The sequence below is a fragment of the Pygocentrus nattereri genome, chromosome 6 (genome assembly GCF_015220715.1).
Source record: "Pygocentrus nattereri isolate fPygNat1 chromosome 6, fPygNat1.pri, whole genome shotgun sequence".
Taxonomy (NCBI): Eukaryota; Metazoa; Chordata; class Actinopteri; order Characiformes; family Serrasalmidae; genus Pygocentrus; species Pygocentrus nattereri.
This window is the reverse complement of record NC_051216.1, coordinates 40,265,564-40,277,555: the sequence shown is the minus strand read 5'-3', so window position 1 is coordinate 40,277,555 and position 11,992 is coordinate 40,265,564. Positions and strand designations below refer to the sequence as shown.

The 11,992-nt window shown below is 38.8% G+C and overlaps 1 protein-coding gene across 1 annotated transcript; it reads left to right on the top strand.

The window, feature by feature from the left end:
- Positions 1-2,558: 2,558 nt before the first annotated feature.
- si:ch211-10d23.5 lies at positions 2,559-11,406 on the top strand. Its single transcript, XM_017695054.2, has 7 exons — positions 2,559-2,739; positions 3,419-3,448; positions 6,148-6,300; positions 6,379-6,504; positions 8,069-8,095; positions 8,187-9,037; positions 10,793-11,406. Exons 2-6 carry the CDS (start codon positions 3,442-3,444, stop codon positions 9,002-9,004), a joined length of 1,131 nt encoding a protein of 376 aa, XP_017550543.1. The 5' UTR covers positions 2,559-2,739; positions 3,419-3,441; the 3' UTR covers positions 9,005-9,037; positions 10,793-11,406.
- Positions 11,407-11,992: the final 586 nt, after the last annotated feature.

Genomic DNA, 11,992 nt, shown 5'->3' with positions numbered 1-11,992 from the left:
AGCCTAGAATATATTTGGACAGCACTTTGTAGTGAGAAGGGAGCCATTTGAGATTCTGCCTACAACAGTTTGAATGGATTTATTGGGTTCTGCTAGCGAACAGGACTGCTGTTCTGTTTCTGTTGATTCCTGGTGGTTTTGTAATGTATTTTGGCTTTTTTAATGGGTTGATATCGCAATGTTAACAAGTTGCTAGTGGGTGATTCTAAACATATTTAATGGATTCCTTATGGGACCTAAAAGTACCAGCCTTACAGGTACTAGTCCCGCTGCCTCAGGAAGATCAGAAAGATCCGGTCAGACAGAAGCCACCCAGCACACAGCCTGTTCACCATCCTGCCATCAGCATCCAACAACTCGGCTAATGAACAGTTTCACCCACAGGCTGTCAGGCTTCTGAACAAGCTGTGAAGCTGTGGGTCCGTCCCCAGCTACCATTTCACTCGGTCACTTTGTATCATATCATCTCTGCTGTGACAATAAAACCTTAACACTAAGCCACTTTAAAGAACACCACAGTCGCTCAAGTCACTTTAAAATGTATACTGTCTATGGCTTGTGTATATTGTCTCTATATTTTGTGTATATTTTCTCTAGATTTTGTGTATGTTTAATATATTTCAATTTAAATTTTTTTATGTGTGTGTATGGCACTGTCGCAGTGAGGAGGGCCTGGGTTCGATTCCCCGGCTGGGTGACCAGGGTCCTCTCTGTGTGGAGTTTGCATGTTCTCCCCGTGTCTGCGTGGGTTTCCTCCGGGTTCTCCGGTTTCCTCCCACAGTCCAAAGACATGCAGTCAGGCCAATTGGACATGCTACATTGCCCCTAGGTGTGAGAAGCGGCTTAGAAAATGGATGGATAACATAAGATAAGATAATCCTTTATTAGACCCACAGCGGGGAAATTCACAGTATTACAGCAGCAGCAGAGTAACAGGAGTAAGGCACTCAGTAATAGAAATGGGAAACAGTATAAACCTTATCAACATTATAAATAATACAAATTAAAGCTAAATCTCTAGACTATTTACAACAAAATAAGAATAATAAAATAAAATAAGAGTTGCATAAAATCTGTATTGCACTTATGAACGTATTGCACAATGAAGAATATTCGCATTCTGAATGTAAATGTATATTGTATGTGTGTATATTATATGTGTGTATATTGTATGTGTGTGTGTGTGGTCTACTGGGAGCAGTGCTGGTTGTTCAGTCTCACAGCAGCAGGAAGGAAGGACCTGCGATAGCTCTCCTTCACACACTTGGGGTGAAGGAGCCGGTCACTGAAGGAACTGCCCAGTGCTGCCAGAGTCTCACGCATGGGGTGGGTGTCGTTCTCCAGCATGGATGCTAGCTTGTTTAGCATCCTCCTTTCTCCCACCACCTGCACTGGGTCTAGAGGAGTTCCTAGGACCGAGCCGGCCCTCCTGATCAGTTTGTCCAGTTTCTTCCTGTCTGCAGTGGAGATGCTGCGGCCTCAGCAGACCACTCCATAGAAGATGGCTAATGTCAAAAAAGGTCCTCAGGAGTGGCCCCTGCACACCAAATCACCTCAATCTCCTGAGCATTTAGAGTCTGCTCTGTCCTTTCCTGTAAAGTGCAGCTGTGTTGTCTGACCAGTCCAGTTTATAGTTAAGGTGCACACCTATAAGAGTCTGCTCTTTCAATGTCCATTCCCTGGATGTTCACTGCTGGAGGTGGATGTGTGCCTGCAGAAATCCACCACCAGTTCTTTGATCTTCCCCACATTGATCTGTAGGTGATTCCGCAGACACCAGTCCACAAAGTCCTGAATCAGTTCTCTGTCGTTTCTCTGTCTCTCTCATTTATAATGCGGCCAACGATCACTGAGTCATCAGAGAACTTCTGTAGGATGGATATGTGTGTGTGTGTGTGTGTGTGTAGTGCAAATGTCAAATGCACTCTAAACTTTAAACTAAAAGTGTAAAGTGTAGAGGAAACCTGAGATCTCTGTTTGAAAGCACTAAGCCAATTCCCAATAGAAAGCAAAGCCATTAGATTTTAATCCTAATTGGTTCTCATGGTCCTTTTTCAGCCGGATGTCTGACTGTCAATATGATTTGATTTTTTTGTTATCGTTATTTATTATTTTGTATTCTTTTATCTTATTTATTTATTTATTTATTTATTTATTTGTTTATTTATTTATTGTATTTTACTCAGTGTTATTTTAGGATATTTTGCTGCTGTTAATTTGCCCATTTGGTGTAGTAGTGATTCGTGTTGTTGTTGTTGTTATGAATAATTGTTTTAAAAAAAAGCACCCCAGCATAAAACATCTTCCCCCGCCCTGACTATTCATGAATGAGCGTCCTACACCACATATGACGTACAATGCTTTACGTACTACGCGCACTATACCAATGAATGGATTGTGTACTAGTTATATTGTATATTTTACTATGTTATGATGTTCTATGTGGTTTTGGAAGCAGCCGGAATGTATAGCGGACGATTTCTGCAGTAGAGCGAGTCGGAACTGTGCGGCCACTTCAGTGATTCAGGTCGGAATCATTTTAGCGTAGGGACGTTTTCTCAAGTGCCCGAGAGAGCGCGTTTGTAGCGGAATAGCGGAGCTGAGGATCCTCATTTACTGAGATAATTCCACAGAAATAGTGTTAAAAAAGCAGAGAAATTAATGGTGGGTGACTCAAACAGTTACACTACTGCTGAGTAAGCTTGTGTGAAGGGTTCGTGTCGGACTCCCGGAGCTGCAGTGAGTAACGTTGAGCGACTCTCTCGCCGAACTGAACTGAACGGGAATTCAACTTTTTAAACTCTTCATTTAACTGATTTATTCTCCGCCTCACCTCCTAGTTCAGTCCTGGGTACTTTAAGAGAATATCTGCGGGCTACAAACACAAAGTAAAGTATGTAGCCTGTGTGCAAGCTTCTTGTTCGAATTTCCCCGTTCCACCTTAAACGGTGCAGCAGCTACGTTCTGGCGCCTCACGTTCCACCTTAAGTGGTGCCGCAGTTATTATGAAACCTGAGGCGCCGGAGTGGAAGTGCTGCACCATTTAAGGTGGACCGGGGAAATTCGAGCAAATTCAGCTTCGTCAAAAAATTGTTGTTACTAACGAAGCTGGCTAGCAGCTAAACAAAGCTCCTTCTTCCTATTATTATTATTATTATTATTATTAACTTTTATTAACGTATAATTATTAACGTTATTTTTATCGTTATCATTTTTAATGAATCCCTCTGGAACAGAAAAAACAATGCAAATTTTATGTTTAATTTTCGCTGCAGTGTGCTGATACACACACACACACACATACATATATATATATATATATATATATATAGTGTGTGTGTGTGTGTGTGTGTGTGTGTGTGTGTGTGTGTGTTTTACATGTGTGTATCTAAAGATTTTGTTTGTTTGTTTGTTTTAGGCATCACTTGCCTGAATCTAATCATGGCAGGTAAGCAAAGTTCATTTCTTACACTAACAAAGACCCCCTAAAAAAGTTGAAGCTTTGATTCTGATCCAGAGTAAGACACATACTTGGTACACAATTGTGATATTGACTGAAAAAAATCTAACCGAGACTTCAATGATGGAAAAAAATAATACCGCAGAAATGAGGCACACATTACAGTTTACGTAATGTACAGGTCTGTGCAGAAGTCGGAGACCACTCTTCCTTCAATTTCCAGTCAAATTAGCAATTAAATACCCATTTTTCAGAGGATATTTCTGAGGTTATTAGATATAAGATCACCGACTTGCATAAGGAACGGGAACGTCAAAGAAAAGAAGTGGAAAATCAGGAGTTTCCTGAACTGAATTCCAAAAAACGATTAAAAGCTGCAGAGAAGAAGGGGCTCCTAACAACCACCCGCAAGAACTGGGAAACACCAACACTGTCCCCATCAGATAAACGGCACATGAAGCAGCACTGTGCAACATTTAGGGATTTGGAGACCTCTGTGGTGTAAATGTGTAATAGCATGCAATGTATGGAGCAAGATTGTGTCATCGGTTGTGCATCCCCTGTGAGTGGATGAGTCTGGCAGGCTGAAAGAGTATTCAAAGAGAGCTCAGTCAAAACTTGGTGCAGGACGTTTCTTCTGAGAATGAAATGGGACGATCACATCGTCATCAGTGTGATGTTGATTTTGAATTTGAAACTTAAGCATCAGCTGCACCTTCTTTTTCAGTCTGTGCAGGTGATGTTAACATTTAATGGCATGCTTTGTTGTACTTAATGGCTATTTTCGCTGGATGTCAATTAAATTAAGGATGGTCTGTAACATTTACACAGTACTGTTATACATTTAAAGACACACATTTGTTGTTTTAAGATTGTGTATGACTTTTGTTTTATCATGTTTCCCTGTATTAAAATAAAATGTTTTATCATGTTTCCCTTTATTAAATTATTTATTAAACTTATGAACCTTAATTCTAGAGATGGCACAATATCACTTTTTTTTTTCCAGTGAACTTTGAGTATCGGCTGAGACGGTACTGAGCCAACACTACTTCTTTAGTGTTTTAAAGGGAGCTGCGTTTAATTGAAGCACTTTACTTAAGATTAGCATCTGAAAATTAGCTCTCATGCTGATACAACTCAAATTACTAATTGATTTGTGTTTCTTCTTGCATACAAAATAAAACAATGGGCCCCCAGTTTTCAGAAACAACTCTGTGTCAACTTTGCCTGTGTAACTGTCTAGAACCCACCAAATTTATATTAAAGTAATTAGTAATCAGGTCACCCTGATGTAGTGTTGTCAAAAACTTTTTAGTACACATTAACTCTGAAAACCTGAAATGTTACCAAGTTTTTCCTGAACTTTAATCTGGTCAAAGCCTTGTTGCTTGTGCTTGTTGGCTGTTCAAATATTGCATTGCATTTGCACTTGCAGTGGCCTGGCTTTGTTATGAAAAGAACTTGAAAAATCATTGAGATGTAAACAAAGTCATTCAGAGTGGTTTGATGTGAAAAGCATCTTTCTAGAGTCAGAATTGTTTACAGATCACCACCTCTAAAAGCTCCCTCACAGAAAGTTATGTGAAATGGTTATGAATACACTGCCTGATGTATGAGATATTGAGTCTGTTTACATGCACTTAACTGCAGAAAATCAGATTTGTCAGTAATCTGATCAAGTTTACATTAATAGGAAAACTCTTGGTCTATATGAGTCAAACAGTAATCGGATTTCTGATTTGAAGCCAGCCAACAAATTCACAGAAGACGTTGTGACAGAAATGGAATGTAAAACTCAAACTTCATGCTCTGACGTATTTGAAAACAACTTGACAAAATTGAAAACGCCATGATATTTGCCTAAACATATGAACAGTCGTCATCTAGAAAATAAAGAATATTTAAATGTTTAATTTGGTTGAGCATGCAATTATTTCAGCATCCAAAGTGCTTGTTGATTTCTGGTACCGTGGTCTTTTTCAGACTGAGAAATCTGAAAGAAATCAGAGTAAGAGTTCACATCTACTGAGAAATCTGAAAGAAATCAGAGTAAGAGTTCACATCTACTGAGAAATCTGAAAGAAATCAGAGTAAGAGTTCACATCTACTGAGAAATCTGATTGCTGAGCTGAAATCCTGCTCTTTTTATTGGGTTTTTTAATCTGATTTCTAGATCTCACTCCCATCTGAAAATTAGAGTATGCTGTTTACATGACCATTTCAATATTCAGATAACTGCAGAAATCCAATTATGATCAGATTATTGAGTGCATGTAAACACAGTCATTGTTTTACAACAGTTTTGAGAAGATTTTCACCTTAAAATGTATATTCTTCCAAAGCAGTTCCCAAACAAAACTTCATTTTTCAGGTTTACTGTCGTTTACCATCATATTTTATTATCATGAACACACATGTTCACTGATCTTTTTGGATCGCAAATTTAGCTACATTTGTGTTATTGCTGTGTTCTACGTTTTGACCTGTGGTTACTTTCACCGCCTTTGTAAAGTAGTCCAAGATGCTGTTTCAATGCAGTGTACCATTTCACATCCAACCAGTCTGAATGACTTTGTTGACAGCTAAGCATCTGATAGATACTTTAACATTTACAGGGTTACGATAATTGCAGAGAACCTTGTGTGTTGTGATCTGATTGTACTTTCTGCATATTACATTTCCAGAGAAGAAATTTGAGTTTTCCAGTAAAGAGGAGCTCTTCAGCCTTATAGGAGAAGTTTACTGTCCGTACTGCACAAAGCCAGTCGCAACATCTCACCACCATTTATCCACACACCATCTGAGATATGCCATACATTTTGCTGAAGGTGGTACTGGTAAGTTATCTGTTGACATGTTAAGTGTCTGCACCTGCTGTCCATTAAAAGCATAATAACATCTGCTTTACCCTGCAGGCAAATTCTCAATACCCTGCTACTGTCCCGACGAAAGACGTGGTAAAAGGAGCCACTGGCATTGCACAAAGTGCACAAAAATAATACAGAGGACTGCGGATTTCAGACTGCACCTCACTAACCACGGTTGGTTTAACATTTGTTCATTTAAACTTTTGTGTTTTCAACAAAAATCATAGGCTAGCAGTGAAGGACTGTTTTTAAATCTCAGTTTTATAGAGTGCTGTTTTTATTACACATTAATTGGCCATTTTATCAGAAATACTTGCCATATAGGTGTACTTTCTAGGTTTGTAGTTACTGACTGTAGCCCATTGGTTACTACTGTGTGTGGAACTATGGTGGCCCTTTTGCACTGACCGATGGGGTTGATAAACTCTGTAGTAACAGGTGGACTATGATCTGTAACTGTAAATCAACAAATTGCAGCTATATGGTAGGTGTACCTAAGAAAGTGACCAAAAAGTGTTAGAGTGTTAGAGACCACACTTCATTCAGTTTCCAGTGAAAATGGCCATTAATTGCTGGTTACTTGTTTTTGAGCATCAGGAAAAAAGCTGAAAATACATATATTTACACAAAATTACACCAAAGCCTGAAACACTAAGTATAATATCAGTTGTTTTAGTATTTATTGTGCTCACTGTTCGTCTCTGTTGCAGCTTTCATGCTTTTCAGACTCACTTTTCGAAGAAATCTGTGAATCTTCATATTCCAAAGTTCAGTCTTAGAAGTTGGGTTAGCATTTTCTGTTTCTCACCATCCAAATAATCCCAAACCATTTAATGATGTTGAGATCTGGACTTTCTCCCCTCTCTCGAAGATGAAAGCTTTAAGTGCTGTTTATCTAATGTGGACAGTTTTGGTGTCTACCAGATCTTGCAAGTCCCATTTTCTCTGTAGATTTGATTCATTTTTAAGGCAGTTTTGGAAACTCCTTTTTTTTCCGATTTATTTTCCTTTGACTGTCTCCTCTCTGGTGCAAGTGGAGTAACCTGTATATAATCTTCTGAAAAATTAACCATTTTTATATAATGGGCATTTTCCTGGAAGTTACATATGAACAGTGGTGCCTTTGCACAGGACTGTATACATATATACGTATATAAACCACATATAGAAATAAACCAATATATTTCACAAGGTTTTAGACTCTATCTCTGGTCTGCAAAGTGTAGCCTCTTAAACTCCACCAGTGGTTCCAAAATGCACTTTGTCATATTCTTCATAACTTTCATATTTCATATGAGACACAACTGTCTCCTTTCTAGTTTAGATGGGTGATGTGATTTAAATCCTTATAATAGAAGATTTTTTTTTTTTTTTTGTATACTGAAAGTTGACCCATTTTTCCACAAATCTGGGCTATAGACTATAAACAGAGTCTCTTCAGTAAGTCTGCTCTGTAAAAATTATTTTTATAAAATAATACAAAGAGTAAGATTTTTGGCTTTCAGCAGTAAATTGTAAGCTAATAGGAAAAGGTGTAATCCCATTTGAGGGGAGCTTTTACCAACAAATAAATAAAATAAAATGTTGCATGTTTTTAATGCAGTTACTGAATAATTTGCCTTATGATTTGGTCATGGAAATTCAGATGGACAAACCAAAATATACCTTAAGAGGTTAATAGAAAAAGGGACAAATGCTTCATTACATTCATCACTAACACTTTTTTTGCCAATTGTAGGTGTTTTGCTGACAGACAAGCCTTTAGGTCAGTACATCATTTCTTCTTCTCTTATTTCAAAAATAGCTTTAATAATGTAATAATGATGAGTTTACTACCTAAATTATGTTCCTCTTAGATGGAGAGGCTGCTAGCGTGGGTACTTCATGTGTCAGCGATGCAGCTGAAGATTACAGAACGTCCTGCCAGAAATGTGATTCTCTATTCGCGAACCCATCTAATCTGAGGAGACACAAGAGGCAGCAGAACTGCAGACAGGAACAACACATGGTTTGCGTAGATGCAAAGAACGGGTTATACGTGACGCCGAAGGATCCTCAAGGAACAAAGTTCCCGATACATATATGTAAGTCTCTTGTTTCACAAAGTTTCGTTTGTGAATTGGACTCATGCAGGGATTTCATGAAGATGGCTGCCCAAAGTGGAAATCCTGGGAAGGAGTGCTATCACCTGGAGAGGACGAGGAACGCCCGATGCTACAGTCCACCTCCACCATTGTGCAATGCCTCGCTGGAGGAGATGGTTGAAAAAGGAATCATTTCTAGAACAAGGCAACAGGAATGCATGGCATTGCATGCTAGGGCCTGTTTAGAGGAAGTCGACTGTGTATTTCCTGTTTTTTGGGAGGAATTTGGACCCTCTGAGAGATACATCTACTTCTCCGTGTACGCTGGACAGACAGACACCTGGTGTCAATTTGGAAGAACACTCGTCACGCTGGATACCAAGTTTGGTAAATGGCAGTGCCAGTGCACAGGCGCAAAGGAAGAGCACCAGAGTTGCGTCCATCAACATTTATCCATGTGGTGGGTCTTTCAGGAACGTCCCTGCTGGCGCAAAAATGCTGTAATTACCAACTCAGAAGAAATGATAGATGATATAGAGACAAAAGTCATGGATCTTGAGGACATGCTGGAGATGCAGCATTCTGAATAGACACGTCAGAGCTTCCCCTTGATGTTTTTGCAGGTAGGCCTTTTGAAGCTACTGCTGTTGTTCTGTGTACATGGTGACATCAAATCTCAAATGCAGGGTAGTCATCATAGTATAAAAAGAAGTGCCATTGTGATTCATCTGGCTTATTACACTACCGTTCAAAAGTTTGGAACCACATAGTTAATAAATAGTAACTTACACAGTGTAGATTGAAATGTTATAAACTAAACGGCGCAACGTGAACCAGAGGTTTATTCACAGTTTAAAGCAGAGGTCACTAATAGGCGGACCACAGTTCGAGTTCAGACCCAGGTGCTGTCCTATACAGACTTGATCCTGACGCCACACGGGAGGGACGAGGGGAGAAACAGCAGTCAGAGAAGAAAGTGAGGCAGAGGGAGGTTATTTCATATGCCATGATCTAAAAAGAGGAAACTGACAGTAAATATTATTGAAATATCACTGAACTGGACTTTATTTGATTTGACATTCATTTGTTGACTGTATAAGATGTTGATATTCCTACTAGGCTACTTCAGTAAACAGTATATGGCACTGAATCATAATGCAAGTTAGACATGATGATGTTCTGGACCTTTGCTTGAGGAAATTTTCTATAACTGGTTTGAAGTATTTCAGTACTAGTAAAAGTTATGACGGTAAAACAATAGCAAATGTTAGTAAATGATGAACTGTAATTATCTATGGAAACTTCTTGTCACATAATTAAATAGGCTTGACTGCACACACCATCACTGCTGTCGGGACAAAACTTCATATCTCCAAAATGGGAACTTAACAGTAGAAGAAAAAACCTCTACTTTCAATGTAAGTCAATGGAAACAAACTTTTTCCAAATCGTTTTTGGCTGTTTCTTTTGATTCCATTAATCATGAAATTTATTCTGATTGTAAAGGGCAACAGGCATTTTCAAATTATGTAAAAACTGAAAAACGCGAAAAATGGACATGGTTTTGTCCCAACAGCAGCGATATGTGTGCGGTCACGTTAGCATTAGTATTCAAATTTGTCCAAAAACGTTCCCCTTCTAGTTATAAATGACTGTTTCTTCAGCATGATTTGCTCAGTGCAATTCAAACATAAGCCATTCTGGATATTACTTTTATTGTAAGTTCATTCTGCATGCTATAAAGCTTTATCAGTTATCTGTTTCATCTGTTTATTATTGAAAATTTATGCAACTGGTAGGTCCGGCCACGCAAGCTGGTTATTTTGCCATAGCATCACAGGTTTTTCATAAACACTATCACTCCATTGAGACGCCATTGCTAAGCAATGAGTTGGATGAGTTTGTTCATCTTACTTTGCGCACAAACAGAAAATGGATACTCATTTGATACTTTGATACTTTGAATTTGATACTCAAATTCCCAAACTGACGTCACCACTGAGCAGCTTTTCAGTCAGCAGCTGTGGCAGAAGTACCTAAACAACCTGGAATCAGCCAGCAACGAACCCAATACCATTCCAATACCATACATTACATGTATCTGCAACAACATTTTCTCTTTTTTTTTAAAGGTGATTCCAAACTTTCGAACATCGATCACAAATTTAATATTTGAGAAATTGTTGTGTAACTGAAAGCTGTTTGGTTCATATTGGGATAAAATATTGTGCATTTGTCAAATTAAGTGTGTTATGGACATTTTAAAAGTTCATAACAGTTAAGACAAAGTGTTAGTTTGCTGTCTACTTACTAACGTATGTATCTACTCATCCTGTTGAAATGCATGGGAAATACTGCATGTTCTGCTGTCATTACAGTGACCAACTTGATACTTGTGGAGTTCAAACGAGAGGAACCACCAGAGGACAAAAGAGAGACCCATGCTGGAGAACATTGAGCCTCAAGAAAGAAAGTGCCCTTACACGGGAGAGGAGACACGTTGCCGTATGGCGTATGGAATGTTTACACTGGACAGATGTGCTCCATCTTTTTTTAGCCTTTTCATTTTTTTTCGAGCTGTTATTCTTTTATTTTATTTTAAGTAAGCTGAGGTAATGCCTGAGAAGCTTCATCACACTTAGTAATGTGTGAAGCGAAGAAAAGGCCAATTTTTTTCCTTTTTTATCCCCACCAAAAAACTTAAAAATTTTTATCTGACTTTCTGATCATTGGACCATTAGTTTTCAAATAAGTATTCAGATCTTAGATATTTACATGGATTGTATTATGAGCTGTTTAAACCTAAGGCATTAATTGAGACAGTAATAAGCTAAATATCATCATTTATAGGGTGCCTTCTGTTGGGAGGTGTTTGTCCCAAACCGCAATCCCAGAATTTATTCGGATTTTTTTTTTCTTTTTTTTTTTAAGATTTAAAAAAAATCTTTACAAAAAGTTAAGCTGAATGACGAGTGTAATTTTTTTTTATTAAAAAGAAACTTTATTCAAAAAGTGCTGTCTGGCATTTTCATGGCATTAATCGAAACAACAGCTACAAAGCTAAAGATGCAGTAGAGCAAGGATCCATTTCTCGGCCGTTATCTCACTGAAGGCACTTCCATTTTGTAGGATCCCTCAAATGCGACTGAGAAATGCGAGTGAAACTGCATCCCTGTCCCTCATGGCCAGAGAGCTTGCCTCTCTGCAATGCCTTCTGGGTTTCTCAAACGCTAGAGGGCGCCCCCGAGTGAGTCCCATTTGTCACTGTTTTTTGCACCCTGTGAAATTAGACCTCTGCATTTAACCCATCTGTGCTGTGAAACACCCACATACATGCACACTAGTGAACACACACACTAGGGGGCAGTGAGCACACTTGCCCGGAGCAGTGGACAGCCCTAACCACGGTGCCCGGGGAGCAATTAGGGGTTAGGTGTCTTGCTCAAGGGCACTTCAGTCAAAGACTGTCAGCCAAGGGGATCAAATCGGCAACCTTCCGGTCACAGGGCTAGTTCCCTAACCTCCAGCCCACGACTGCAAAATCATAGTTTATAAATGCTTAAACATTTTTAATGTAA

Bases quoted from the DNA above. Each gene is read 5' to 3' on its own strand.
- si:ch211-10d23.5 (XM_017695054.2), top strand. The intron at 6,301-6,378 runs GTAAGTTATCTG...TTTACCCTGCAG, and splicing joins TTTTGCTGAAGGTGGTACTG to GCAAATTCTCAATACCCTGC. The intron at 6,505-8,068 runs GTTGGTTTAACA...TGCCAATTGTAG, and splicing joins ACTGCACCTCACTAACCACG to GTGTTTTGCTGACAGACAAG.